General features: G+C 46.6%; 1 protein-coding gene and 1 long non-coding RNA gene across 2 annotated transcripts in view; one reads left to right on the forward strand and one right to left on the reverse strand.

Annotated features, from left to right (window-relative positions):
• LOC309515954 (uncharacterized protein) overlaps positions 1 to 12708 on the reverse strand; it is a 108511-nt gene that overhangs the window by 45378 nt on the left and 50425 nt on the right. Inside the window, exons 13-15 of the mRNA XM_082194279.1 lie at positions 11047 to 11126; positions 3302 to 3584; positions 1757 to 2605 (exon numbers count right to left, since the gene is read on the reverse strand). Coding sequence (XP_082050405.1) covers positions 1757 to 2605; positions 3302 to 3584; positions 11047 to 11126 — 1212 coding nt within the window. The remainder of the gene's footprint in view (positions 1 to 1756; positions 2606 to 3301; positions 3585 to 11046; positions 11127 to 12708) is intronic.
• The window catches only part of LOC309516083, a 71331-nt gene that overhangs the window by 22111 nt on the left and 36512 nt on the right, over positions 1 to 12708 (forward strand). The gene's annotated exons all lie outside the window — the stretch shown is intronic.

Genomic DNA, 12708 nt, shown 5'->3' on the forward strand with positions numbered 1-12708 from the left:
CACTCACGATGCCTTCTGTTTGTCTGCACTCTGTTTCTATACCAATATTTTAGGAACTGTAGCCATTTTTGTAACCGAGCTATGTTTGACTGCCTGCACAACTGACTGCTGTATGGAAAAGCACACGAATCAGACATTTGAAGAGCTTTGCAAGTAAACAATGTATAACTTATTAATTATGCGACCTGTCTTTTTGGTAAGGAAGTGGGATGTTTTGGGATCAACTAGAAGGGGTACATTCTAAGGTTTTAACGCCTACATTTCATGCCTTTATTTGCTGCATGAGTTGCCATATTAAATCTCTTCTGGGGTTCTCTCACCAAAGAGTCCAACAAGAATGATATTGTTTAGCAAAAATAAAAAAATTCCTTCCAGTAGCACCTTAAAGACCAACTAAGTTAGTTCTTGGTATGAGCTTTCGTGTGCATGCACACTTCTTCAGATACACTGAAACAGAAGTTGCCAGATCCTTCTATATAGTGAGAAGGTGGGGAGGGGTATTACTCAGAAGGGTGGTGGGAATGGGAGATTGGCAGATAGCTGAGATGAGCCTGTTGACGACTCTTAACGACTGTAATAGGTCTTACCTATAGGTCTTACCCAAGAATCACAAAACAGAGAAACCAGTAGGAGAACACTTCAATCTCCCAGGACATTCTATACAAGATCTAAAAGTAGCTGTTTTACTACAAAGGAATTTCAAAAATAGACTGGAAAGAGAAGCTGCTGAATTGCAACTCATTACCAAACTTAGAACCATGGAGAGACCTGGTTTGAACAAAGACATTGGATTATTATCCCATTATACATGACTAAGCCATTTCTCACCTTCTCATCCCTTGCCTTTTCCTGTAAGACCTATTACAGTCGTTAGGAGTCGTCAACAGGCTCATCTCAGCTATCTGCCAATCTCCCATTCCCACCACCCTTCTGAGTAATACCCCTCCCCACCTTCTCACTATATAGAAGGATCTGGCAACTTCTGTTTCAGTGTATCTGAAGAAGTGTGCATGCACACGAAAGCTCATACCAAGAACTAACTTAGTTGGTCTTTAAGGTGCTACTGGAAGGAATTTTTTTATTTTGACTATGGCAGACCAACACGGCTACCTATCTGTAATTGTTTAGCAAGCTCAGCAAAAACTAAAAGAACAGGTTTTAAATCCTCTCCCTTACTGTTCCCCATCCCACTTCCCAAGCCACAGCTACTTTTTTCTCCAGGTCCACTGGCCTCTCCCTGCCAGCTCTCTCCTATTCATCTCAGTATAGTCACGGATCCTCCATGTAACTTGTAATGGATCCAAACTACAAGAAAGAAGATTCCACCTAAACATTAGGAATAACTTCCTGGCAGCAAGGGCTGTTTGACAGTGGAATTTGCTGCCAAGGAGTGTGGTGGAGTCTCCTTCTTTGGAGGTCTTTAAGCAGAGGCTTGGCAACCATATGTCAGGAGTGCTCTGATGGTGTTTCCTGCTTGGCAGGGGGTTGGACTCGATGGCCCTTGTGGTCTCTTCCAACTCTATGATTCTATGATTGTATGTAGAGGGTCCGCCTTCACTAACAGGTTCTCTGCATGCAAAGGCAGTTGCTCACATGAAAAATTGGACAGGTCTGGTACTTCACTGTCTTACTCCGTGAGTAGCTTTTCTGCACACAAGGGGAGAATGTGCTCTTACACTGGAGCTTGAAATTTTTCAGGGTGCTGTTTTACATATCACTGCCTATGTCAAATAAATTATATCTCATGAGGCATTACCTGCCAAGGCCAAAGCTCCTGCATCTCTCCTTCCACCGCTGATTTGAATTTGGTCCTGTACAAGAACATGGCATGTAAAGCATGTGCCGTTGCAAAGACAGCATCGTAAAGACTGTAGCTGTGGCCAGACATGGTCATCTCAAAAACAGACGAAGTGAGATTCTCCAGCTTCTCCTCTCCAGTGCATGTTCTACTGGCCTGTTCCTCTGTACTGGAGTTTGGAAATAAACATAGAAAGACTTCTGCCCAGAACTGCTTGACAAAGCCATTTCCCTTTGCCTCAAAAGGACTTTGTGCCTCAAGAAAGGATTTGAATCCTTGTACCACATTCGAATGAACTGTAAAGCAGAGGGAACCATGGAAGACTTGCATATCCAGGTTCATTTGATAGGTCGTAGCCGTGAAATCTAGCTGTGCCATCAGAATCCACACCTTGCCCACAGATGTCTTGGCCACATATTCCAATTCACCAAGAGCTACTATGTTTCTCAAGGGAAGCATGGACTTTGTTCCTCCATAGACAACCACCACCTTGGCTTTACTTTCCATAATAGCTTGATAAATTTGGATCCAGTGGGGAAACATGTCATAATACTCAGCCAAAGATGTCGTTTTCAGGGTTGTCTCTGAGAAGGCCAAGCAAATGCCTCTCTGGGAGAGCAGAGGTTTCAGGGTCTGAATAAATCTCTCTCCACTTTCTGCAGCAAGCAATCCAACCCACGTCCAAGCAAAGTGCAGAAGTAACTCAACAATCCCAGTGTACTGATGGGCTTCATTGGACACCATCCTGTAGAAGGAAGTGGATTGGCTTTGACCAGCATCTTCTGGGGCAAAGGAGCCATAAGTGAGCTAAAGGGAAATAAAGTAGCATCATCTACAATAGCAGAAGGACTGGGTATGTGCATCCAGGGCCTTCCCACCCAGGAGGCAAAATGAGCCAGTTGCCTTAAGAAGGCAGGTTCCAGAAAGCTGGGGGTGTGTGGCAGATTGCACCCTGTGTTTCTCAGCCTCCACCGCCTTCTCTGCCACCCCTGCATGCCCAGTTTCCTGCTCTCCTGCTCTCCTCTCCTTCCCTATCCCTTTTTCTTTATCAACTGTGATCTCTAGGCTTTTATAAGCTGCTGCTTTCTTCTGCTGTTTCTTTCATGTTGCTTCATTTCAACTACTAATTTCATAGCATCTTCCCTTCCTCTATCAAACCACTAACACACAGAATTTGCATCAAGTGCCACAATGTGTGGGCAGCTGACTCCTGATTGGCAGGCTTCCAGCTTTGCAAGAGAGCAGCTTCAGTCTCCAACCAGTAGACCATGGAGCAAAGGTGAGAGGGTGTCAGTCAGCAGAATGGAATTTGGATAGGTGTTTTTTGGTGGTGTGTGTGGACAAGAAAGTGGTGTGAGAGGCGAACTCTTCTACCATCACATTACCTTGTGAAGGGCAGAATCACTCTCCTTTGTCTCTCACAACTATTTCTATATTAAAGAAATCCTTTCTGAATAGAAGATATCATGGTGAATGTGTGAAATCCCCTAGGCAGCATCTTACCTGGGGAATCTTGTAGATGCCCAAGATGTTTGCCAGGTAGACAGAGGTATCCAGGTCCAGTCCCCCAATAACTGTCATCAGGTGTTTCTGGTTGTTGCACTTGTAGTTGGGGACAAGTGTGGAGGGAAGGTTCAGAGCAGCCCGGTAGGTCATCCTTTCATCGAAGTAACTGTCATAGATGTGGAATCCCAGTGTAATATTAGGCAAGATCTTGGGGTTCTCATTGATCTCCTGGACAGCAAATACCAAGGCCAGAATATGCTGGTAGTTCTTTGGCACAATACTGCAAAGAGAATTTTATGCTGTATCATTGAGAGATATGCTATGCATGTTTTTCAGTGGCCTCTTTATGATTTTTGAGTATTTTAGTGTAAATTTTGCCCTAAATTACACATACCTGCAGAACAATTTCCCTTAAAAGAGCAGAATTTTAGCTTAATGTAGGACTCATTCAGACTTCCCCACTCCTGTCATTTTTCTGCAGGAAAATCTGATCTTTACCACTCAATTGGAACTCAAACCTCCCTCATAACATCTCCAGTTACAGATAGGTAGCCGTGTTGGTCTGCCATAGTCAAAATAAAAAAAATTCCTCCCAGTAGCACCTTAAAGACCAACTAAGTTAGTTCTTGGTATGAGCTTTCGTGTGCAAGCACACTTCTTCAGATACAGAAGAATCTGAAGAAGTGTATCTGAAGAAGTGTGCTTGCACACGAAAGCTCATACCAAGAACTAACTTAGTTGGTCTTTAAGGTGCTACTGGAAGGAATTTTTTTATTATAACATCTCCCAACTGACAGTTAACTGACATTTCTTCACTGACCACTACCTTCAGCTGAATACAGTTGGAATGTATCTATTCCAGGCCCAATTTATAGCTATTAAAGACAATCGTCTAGCCTGACTTGGATGAGAACCTGATGGGTTATTCGAGCATCACCTCAAAGGAGAGGCAAGCCTTTAAGACACTTCACAAGAGAGTTTCTGAGAGGAAGATTAAGAACAGAGAAGGGCTTTCCATCTTAAACTAGGGAGGTTTAATCTTTGAGTCCTCCTCTTGTTAAACTCTCCTTGGAAGAGATTTGGTGGAATGTGGGGAAAAGAGAACACATCAACAAGACCAGGCTCTCTCATCTCACTGACACATTCAGATCTGCATTCCCCTTCAGTGGAAGTAAATCCCACTGAAATCAGGGGAACTAGCTTCTGAGGAGACCTGGTTAGAGCTGGGGGATATTTCAGTATCATCTGATGATTTGACATTGGATGGCTTTACTGGGTATTAAGGCGCTGGTGGATAGTTAGCCTTTCTTTGAAGTCTTCTTTGTCAAAAGCAGCAAAGAGATGAGAAGCAAGTCCGCCAACAATAAGATGACCAGGTTGGTAGTATTCATGTGGAATTCTGGACAGATCATGGATGGTGCAACTGATGGTATGTTTGCACACCAGATGTAGCAGATGAAAGAGAAGGGGCACAATAAACAGCAGCATATTGAAGCACATATTCTTTCTCATCAAACAGCATTATTTCCATCCAGCACATGAACCTTGCTTCACAACCAATCTCAGTACAATATTCTGCCTTATCATGAATATCACTTCTCTAACAATTCATAGATTAAAATTCTATTTTATAACTTGATTAAGAGAAAGGTAAAGATCCTTCCTCTTCCTCTGTCCTCTCCCTTGCAAAGAATGGCAGGAAGAGGTTATAATACCCATGTTTCGGCGTTGGTTAGTATTCTCTGGGAATCAACTGAGACATTATCAAAGTGATACTTAGCCATGCTGAGAGTGATAATTATAGTTGAGATAATTAGAAGCATATGAAAATGCCCAAACATAATAATAATAACCCTGTTTCTGATGTTTTATTCAAAGTTCTTTCTGACTGTTTATGGGACAAGAAAAGGGCACACAGTATTAACAGCAATGAGGAAGAGAAAAACAGTGGGCCAATCTCTTATCAGTGCTGACCAGTGGAAATGATTAATCTGACCTCCTAACATTTCCCACCTGAACACCAGTTCATTAGTTTTCTGACAATTATACCGAGACAAAGGAATGGTGAAAAGGACAAGTATTTGTGTTCCTGATAGAAAAGCACCTCACAACTAATTGTTGAGAGTAATATATATAGAAGTAATTAAAAAAATATTAGTGAATGGTGGTATTATATTTTCTAATAAAATGGAGCTTAATTTCACTCCTGTTCAAAATGCTTTTACTCCAAAATATTCATTCAGAAGCATTCTGCCCATCGTATTAAAATAAACCCATTAAAAATACCAAAATAGTTATTCATTGAATTTTAAGTTTAAAACCCCCATACCAGGAATGGTCTAGCATATATTGCCCATGACCACAGGCATCCCCCACTGCACACGATAAATAACCAAATAATTTAATAAATACCCAGATATGGAGGGAGAGAGCTGGAGAGGTCTCATGGCTTGTGAGGGCAGAGACTGGAAGGGCAGCAGGGGGTTGTTTACGCTACTCAGCCCCCCCCCACCTGACAGCTAATGTGCATAGAAGAGCAGCAGAAGCAGCAACATTCCCACACATCCCCCGTCAGCCCCCCAAATTCCAGATGTGGGTATTTTGGGTGCAGTATTTTTTATCCGGAATGGAGGGAGAGCAGCAGAGAAGGCATTCAAAAGGTTTTAGATGGTGCTCCCCACTTCTCCAATCTTCATTTATGAATGTGGGCCACTTGAACACAACCCCCAAGTAAGTGGGACTCGCTTTACTGAAATCTCTGAGACTGGATAATCATGACAGTAGCAACTCTACTTAAACCTTACTGTCAGAGCTGCTTCCAGATCCCAGCTCACAGAGGATCACGCTAGCCAGCGTTCACTTTATAAAAGTCTTTATTGAGTTACAGTTTCCATTTTCAAGCCGCAGCGTGCAGCTCTACGTCTTAGAAGCTAGACCGGCGAAGCTCCGTCTGAGTCTCCGCCTCCTGTACACCAACTTAATACTCTAGCCTTACTCCACCTCTTCCGCCTTTCCCTCCTTCTCTGGGTCCCTCTGCCCCCCGTGGTCTCTTCCTTCCTGGACTCTTCTGACACTGACCCCCCGGACCCTTCTCCTTCCTTGCGGCGGGCTTTAGGACCTGGCTCCCTTTCCAGGCTGCTTACTGTGCCGCCTTCCTGTGCATTTGAACTTGGCGCGCGCGCCCAACCTTCCACCTTCCTCTTGACCGTTTCCTCACTCCCCAATGGAGGTGTGGCCACCCCTGACTCATGCCCTCCCTCCTGTAGCGAGCCGCCGGATCCCGATACCTGGCGCCCTTCCTCCCCACTGCGCTCTGTTGGGGACGCTGGCCCCGATTTCCAACTGCTGCTCTCTGAGTCCCCTCTGGTCCCTTCTTCCTGGGGTGTCCCCCTAGGCCCCCCCTTGCTCTGACCACTGGCGCTCCTTTCTGTGAATCTTCCGATTCACTGGAAAGACTCGGAGATCTTGGGTCGTTGTCGTCACTCATCTTTCCTTCGGACTCCTCCCCCTCGCTCTCTGTTTCCTCCCTTTCCTGCGCCTCTGCTCCTGAACCCCTGACATCCATCCCCCCCTCGAAGCCCCCCTTCCCCCCTCCCCTTCCTCAGGTGTGGGTGCTGGGTGCTCCATTGTTATGGGGGTGAATGCCGGATACAGTTCGTCTGCCGTGGCGTGCATCCAACTGGATAAGTCTGGCTCTTGCTCCTTGCGTTCGCCGACGTTGATCACCTCTGCTTCCATCTCTGTGCCGCCGTGCTCGAAACCAAAATCCTCCCCGAACACGTCCAAGTCAGTCTCTGCCTCGGTCTCTCCTGGGTCCGTTGCTCGCCCTGGACCCTCCAGCCACTTCCTGCGCCACTGTTCCTCTGGTCGATCGTCCCACCAATACGAGGGTTCCGAGGCCGATCCCGAGGGTGACTCTTCCGGGGAGCGTGTGCCCAGTGTAGGTTCCACGTCCGAGTCAAACCCCTGGAACGTGCTGGATGAAAGCGTGGGTGTGAAAAGCCAGTCGTCGAAAAAGTCGGCTGGCATGGGCCTGTGTGGGAAGAGGGCATGGAATTCGTCTTTGAGCAGAGGGTCCTCCAAAGCGTAGCCGTGCACCCAGCAGTTGGCACTGGCCGGGGTGCCCTCTCTGGCGAGAAGGTATTCTACCCCCTCTTCCCCCCATCTAGAGTCTAAAATCTCTGTGACCTCGTTGATGGGCTCCTCCTCTGGCAACCCCCCCCCTGCGCGGTCCTTTCCCGGAGCGGACTCGGTGCCGTTCCGGGCTCCTGAAATCTGTGAGGTGCCTTGTAGGGAGTGAGCACCGATCTGTGGAACACCGGATGCATCCTGGATCCCTCCGGAAGTGTCAGCCGGAAAGCCACCGGATTGACCTGTACCTCGACTTGGTAGGGCCCTAGCTGCTTATGCCCTAGCTTCTTCTTAGCTAACGATCTGGCCTGCACTGCGTGGGCTGCCAACCAGACCCAGTCTCCCACCTGTATTCTTTCGCCAACCCTCCTGTGTCTGTCAGCTTGCACCTTGTATGCGTGCTTAGCTAGCTCCAGCTGCCGTCGAAGCTGGTCGTGGACCTCCTGCAACTCTGACGCGAAAGCGTCCGCTGCCTGCGGCTCCCCCTCCCCCACTCTTTCCAGTCCCGGGAAGGTTCTGGGATGCCTCCCATTGTTGGCGAAGAACGGCGTCACCCCTGTGGACATGTGCTTCATGTTGTTGTAGGCGAACTCGGCGAGTGGCAGGTAATCCACCCACGTTGCAGGCTGTTGATTTGCATAACATCTCAGGTACTGCTGCATGATGGCATTGACCCGCTCCGCTTGCCCGTTGGTCTGCGGGTGTCTCGCTGACGCTAGGTTGATCTTGACGTTCAGGAAGCCCATCAGCTTAAGCCAGAAGTTCGAGATGAACTGTCGCCCCCGGTCGGACAGTATAGACCGTGGCAGACCGTGAACCTTGAACACGTGATCTATGAACAGTTTGGCGGTCTGTTCCGCCGTGGCCACCTTCGCACACGGAATGAAATGTGCCATCTTGGTGAACAAGTCCACTACCACTAGCACTGCTGTCTTGCCCCTCAAGCTGGGTAGATCTGTGACAAAGTCCAGGGCCACTCTCTCCCATGGTTCGAACGGGGTTTGCAGCGGTTCCAGCAGTCCCGCCAGCGGTTTGTGCACTGGCTTAGCCCTCTGGCCGGTGTCGCACCTCGCAACGTAGTCCGTGACTTCCCCTCGCATTCTGGGCCACCAGAAGTTTCTAGCGACTAATTCCACCGTCTTCTCCGTGCCAAAGTGCCCGGCTGTGGGCGCGTCGTGCAACTGCTGCAGTACCTTAGCGCGAAGTTCGTCTCCCGGCACGTAGATGGCCCCTTTACGGATGAGCAAGCCGTCACGCACCTGGAACTCGTCGCTCTTCGCTGTGCCCCTCGCTCCCTGATGGAGGTGTGGCCACTCCTGGCTCATGCCCTCCCTCCTGTGGCGAGCCGCCGGATCCCGATACCTGGCACCCTTCCTCCCTACTGCGCCCTGTTGGGGGAGCTGGACCCGATTTCCAACTGCTGCTCTCTGAGTCCCCTCTGTCCCCTTTTTCCTGGGGTGTCTCCCTAAACCCCCCCCTTTGCTCTGACCACTGGCGCTCCTTTCTGTGAATCTTCCGATTCACTGGAAAGACTCGGAGATCTCGGGCCGCCGTCATCGCTCATGTTTCCTTCGTATTCCTCCCCTTCGCTCTCTGTTTCCTCCCTTTCCTGTGCCTCTGCTCCTGAACCCCTGACACTTACTGAGAGGAAAAAAACCTAGAAAGGAATGAGACTTCAGTTTCTAATCAATTACCCTCTGAATTTCTAGTCAGGTCTCAATATTTTATGGTACTGATGATTTCCAAAATAATGCTTAGGTTAAAACAAGATAAGGGGCTCCTGTCTCAGAGAGACCATATTTTGGTTTTAAAAGAAATCGCACATAACAATTGCAACATGTAAAATATAACAGAGTTTAATGGTGTGATACAGAGAGATTACATTGCTCATATTTTGGTGGAAAAAGCAGAGATGTTAAGTTAATTTGTTATTTTTTCTTTATTAAGCACTCCTTGCTGTTCAGATCAGGCCTCAACACAATGATGTAGCATTTGGGAGCAAAGATGGAGCCCAGTAAGCCAGCACTGGAGGCCAAGATGGAGAAGATCTCCACAGCCACCATGTATTTCCCCTTGGTGCTCAGGTACACTGGAACAAAGGAGACCCAAACACTACAAAACAAGAACATGCTGAAGGTGATGAATTTGGCCTCATTGAAGCTCTCAGGCAGTTTCCTGGCAAAAAAGGCCACAACAAAGCTGAGAATGGCCAAAAAGCCCATGTAAGCCAGAACACAGTAAAACAGGGCAACTGACCCTTCGTTGCAGCCTAGAATGATTTCCCTCATCGCAGAGTGCATGTCAGAATCAGGGAATGGGGGAGAGGTTCCTAACCACACAGCACAAATGCCCACTTGGATAAGGGAACAAGAAATCACAATGATGCTTGCCAGTCTTTTCCCCATCCACTTCCTCATTCGGGATCCTGGTTTGGTGGCCACAAAGGCCAGAACCACCGTGATCGTTTTGGCCAGAACACAAGAAACGGTCACTGTGAAAACAAGGCCAAAAGCCATTTGTCGGAGCAGGCAGCTGACTCTTTCTGGAGGGCTGAGGAAGATCAATGGGCAGAGGAAGCAGAGCAGGAGGGAAGTGAGGAGAGTGTAGGTGAGGTCCCGATTGTTTGCTCTGACAATGGGTGTGTCCTGATGTTTAATGAAGATGACTAGGACCACCACTGTGAGGAGAGAGAGTGAAAGAGCCAACAATGCTAAGCTCATTCCTAGTGGCTCTATAAAGGACAGGAAGCTGATGGACTTTGGAATACATTGTGATTGGTTCCTGTGTGGATAGTGATCTTTGGGGCATGCAACACAGTCGACCATGTCTGGAAAGAAAATAATACATTCAGATTTTACATTTTAGATACTTTTTAGGTTTTAGATTAGAGCAACTGCTAATGCTGCAAGTATGGAACTCATAATTTTAAATTAAAGGTATCACAGATATTTCCAGAATAACCAGATTGAAAGCGATGCATGAGAATCCCACCTCAGCCTTTGTGTTCGGTTATGTGGGGTGTCCTGTGATGGCTTGCTAACTTCTCATAAACCAGATTTTTATTGTCCAGAACAGGCACAGTCCATGACCATTTTGCACAGAGGTTCCATTCCCAGCCCTGTTCCACACCCTTTGCTGAACCCATTACACCCTGCCCAGGTGTGCGATTGCGAATCAATCAGACGCATGTTTGTTTGTTATTGCCTTAATTAAGATAGGTGTCTCATACCAAGTGATATCACTGGTGCATTTAATTCAGAATTGCTTGCTGTATTTTCACCTGTGACAAAGATTACATCATGGGTGACAAACCGATTCTTTTTAGGAGTGGGTCCCTAATCCTTTATGGGGGCTATCTACCAATTGGTATGGAGACAATTTGGTTTTTATGCCACTTGAATGAGAAAGATATCTAAATTGCACTCCTTGAATCAACACGTAAACCAAAGTAAATTTTCCCTTAAAATTTATACTTCTCTAAACATTTGTGATGCAGTACTCCAATCAAACAACATGTACAAAAATGCAAAGGTTACCAATTCTTTATTTATCCTTTTCCACAACTTCTAACATGCCTTATTTTTGAAAATCGTATATCCTGTGTCTCTTACCCCTCTGGGACGAAATCTTGCCTTGAGGACATGGAGCACAACCATAGCAGCAGAATGGCTCCCCCTCCTTCTTCTCCTTCCTGGAACCAGGAGGGCAATTTGGGTTACATACCGAAAGAGGTGGAACCTGCTCATTTAAAGAAATGGATAAACCGTTTAGCACAGAGAAGTAAGTAGCACTTTTGGTTTCTTTTTTCTTCCAGCTGGCAGTAGGAAGACCCCAAACTACTTATTCGAAACACAGTGCCAGGCTATTCATTTGGCTCTTCATGGTTTTTTAAAAAATAATAAACCAAAATAATGCGGAAACTGACCATGTTTGAGCCCCTTTCTGGCATTCAGAAAGAATGCATGATAGCTGAAATAGGGAAGGGGATTGGGGGTTCATCTTTGCCAGTCCTGCCCCCCTTTCCCCCCATATATAAAGTAATACCTTTCACACCTCCAATTTTCCAATTGCAGCAAGTGTAAAAAATAATAATCATGCTTTGTGAAGATGACAGAAGCGTAGTGCCAAAAATGATCTACTAATGTGGAGACCTTGTGGAGTGTGGGCTCACCAGCTCTGCCCAAATTGTTCCCATAGCTGTTCCACCAATCATCTCTGCATACTAAGCAGAAAGCTCTGACAGGCTGAACACACTGAGAAGCCTCCCTGTTATTTGGAATTTTCTGTTCTTATCTCAGTCCCCAAATATGAGGAGTCATCTAAACAAGTTCAGCCAAATGTTCTTAGAAGCCCCCTTCACAGCCATGCATTTTATCTTAACAGATGCATTTTCAAGTGTATTTAATCCTACCAGATGTATTGTTCAAACAATATTGGTACTTTTTTGAGGTGAGACTATACCACAAGATCCACAGAAATTTGAAACCTGTTCCAATATGTGTACCAGTCTGAGAGGTATAAAATTGTAGACAATATGAAATTCTCCTCCACCCATGCCTACAGTTCCTTTTTCCTTAGGATACATGTGGCTAGCATAAGCACACTTCTTGTTGTTTTTTAAAAAGGAACATGAATAATGGAATGTGTGGTTTGTCTTAAAGGTAAAGGGACCCCTGACCATTAGGTCCAGTCGTGACCGACTCTCGGGTTGTGGCGCTCATCTCACTTTATTGGCCAAGCGAGCCGGCGTACAGCTTCCGGGTCATGTGGCCAGCATGACTAAGCCGCTTCTGGCGAACCAGAGCAGTGCACGGAAACAGCGTTTACCTTCCCGCCAAAGCGGTACCTATTTTCTATTTGCACTTTGACGTGCTTTCAAACTGCTAGGTTAGCAGGAGCAGGGACCAAGCAATGGGAGTTCACCCCGTCACGGGGATTCGAACTGCCGACCTTCTGATCGGCAAGTCCTAGGCTCTGTGGTTTAACCCACAGTGCCACCCATGTCCCATGGTTTGTTTTAGGTGTCTCAATAAAATTAGGGCTGCCATATGTCCAGGATTTCAAAGGCGGAAGTGGCGTCCTGGGGAAAGTTCTGGAAGGTGGAGGTTTGTCCTGGATCTTTGGCAAGTAAAACAAAAATTGTGGGATTTTGGCATGTTTGTCGAGAGAGATTCAGGGGGTCCTGAAATAGGTCAACCCTAGTATAACTGAAAGGTGTGGTAGCTTGGGTGTGATTCACACACACACATACACACACACCCACACACCCATTA

The sequence above is a fragment of the Podarcis vaucheri genome (assembly GCF_965113315.1).
Source record: "Podarcis vaucheri genome assembly, chromosome: 13".
In the NCBI taxonomy this organism is placed as follows: domain Eukaryota; kingdom Metazoa; phylum Chordata; class Lepidosauria; order Squamata; family Lacertidae; genus Podarcis; species Podarcis vaucheri.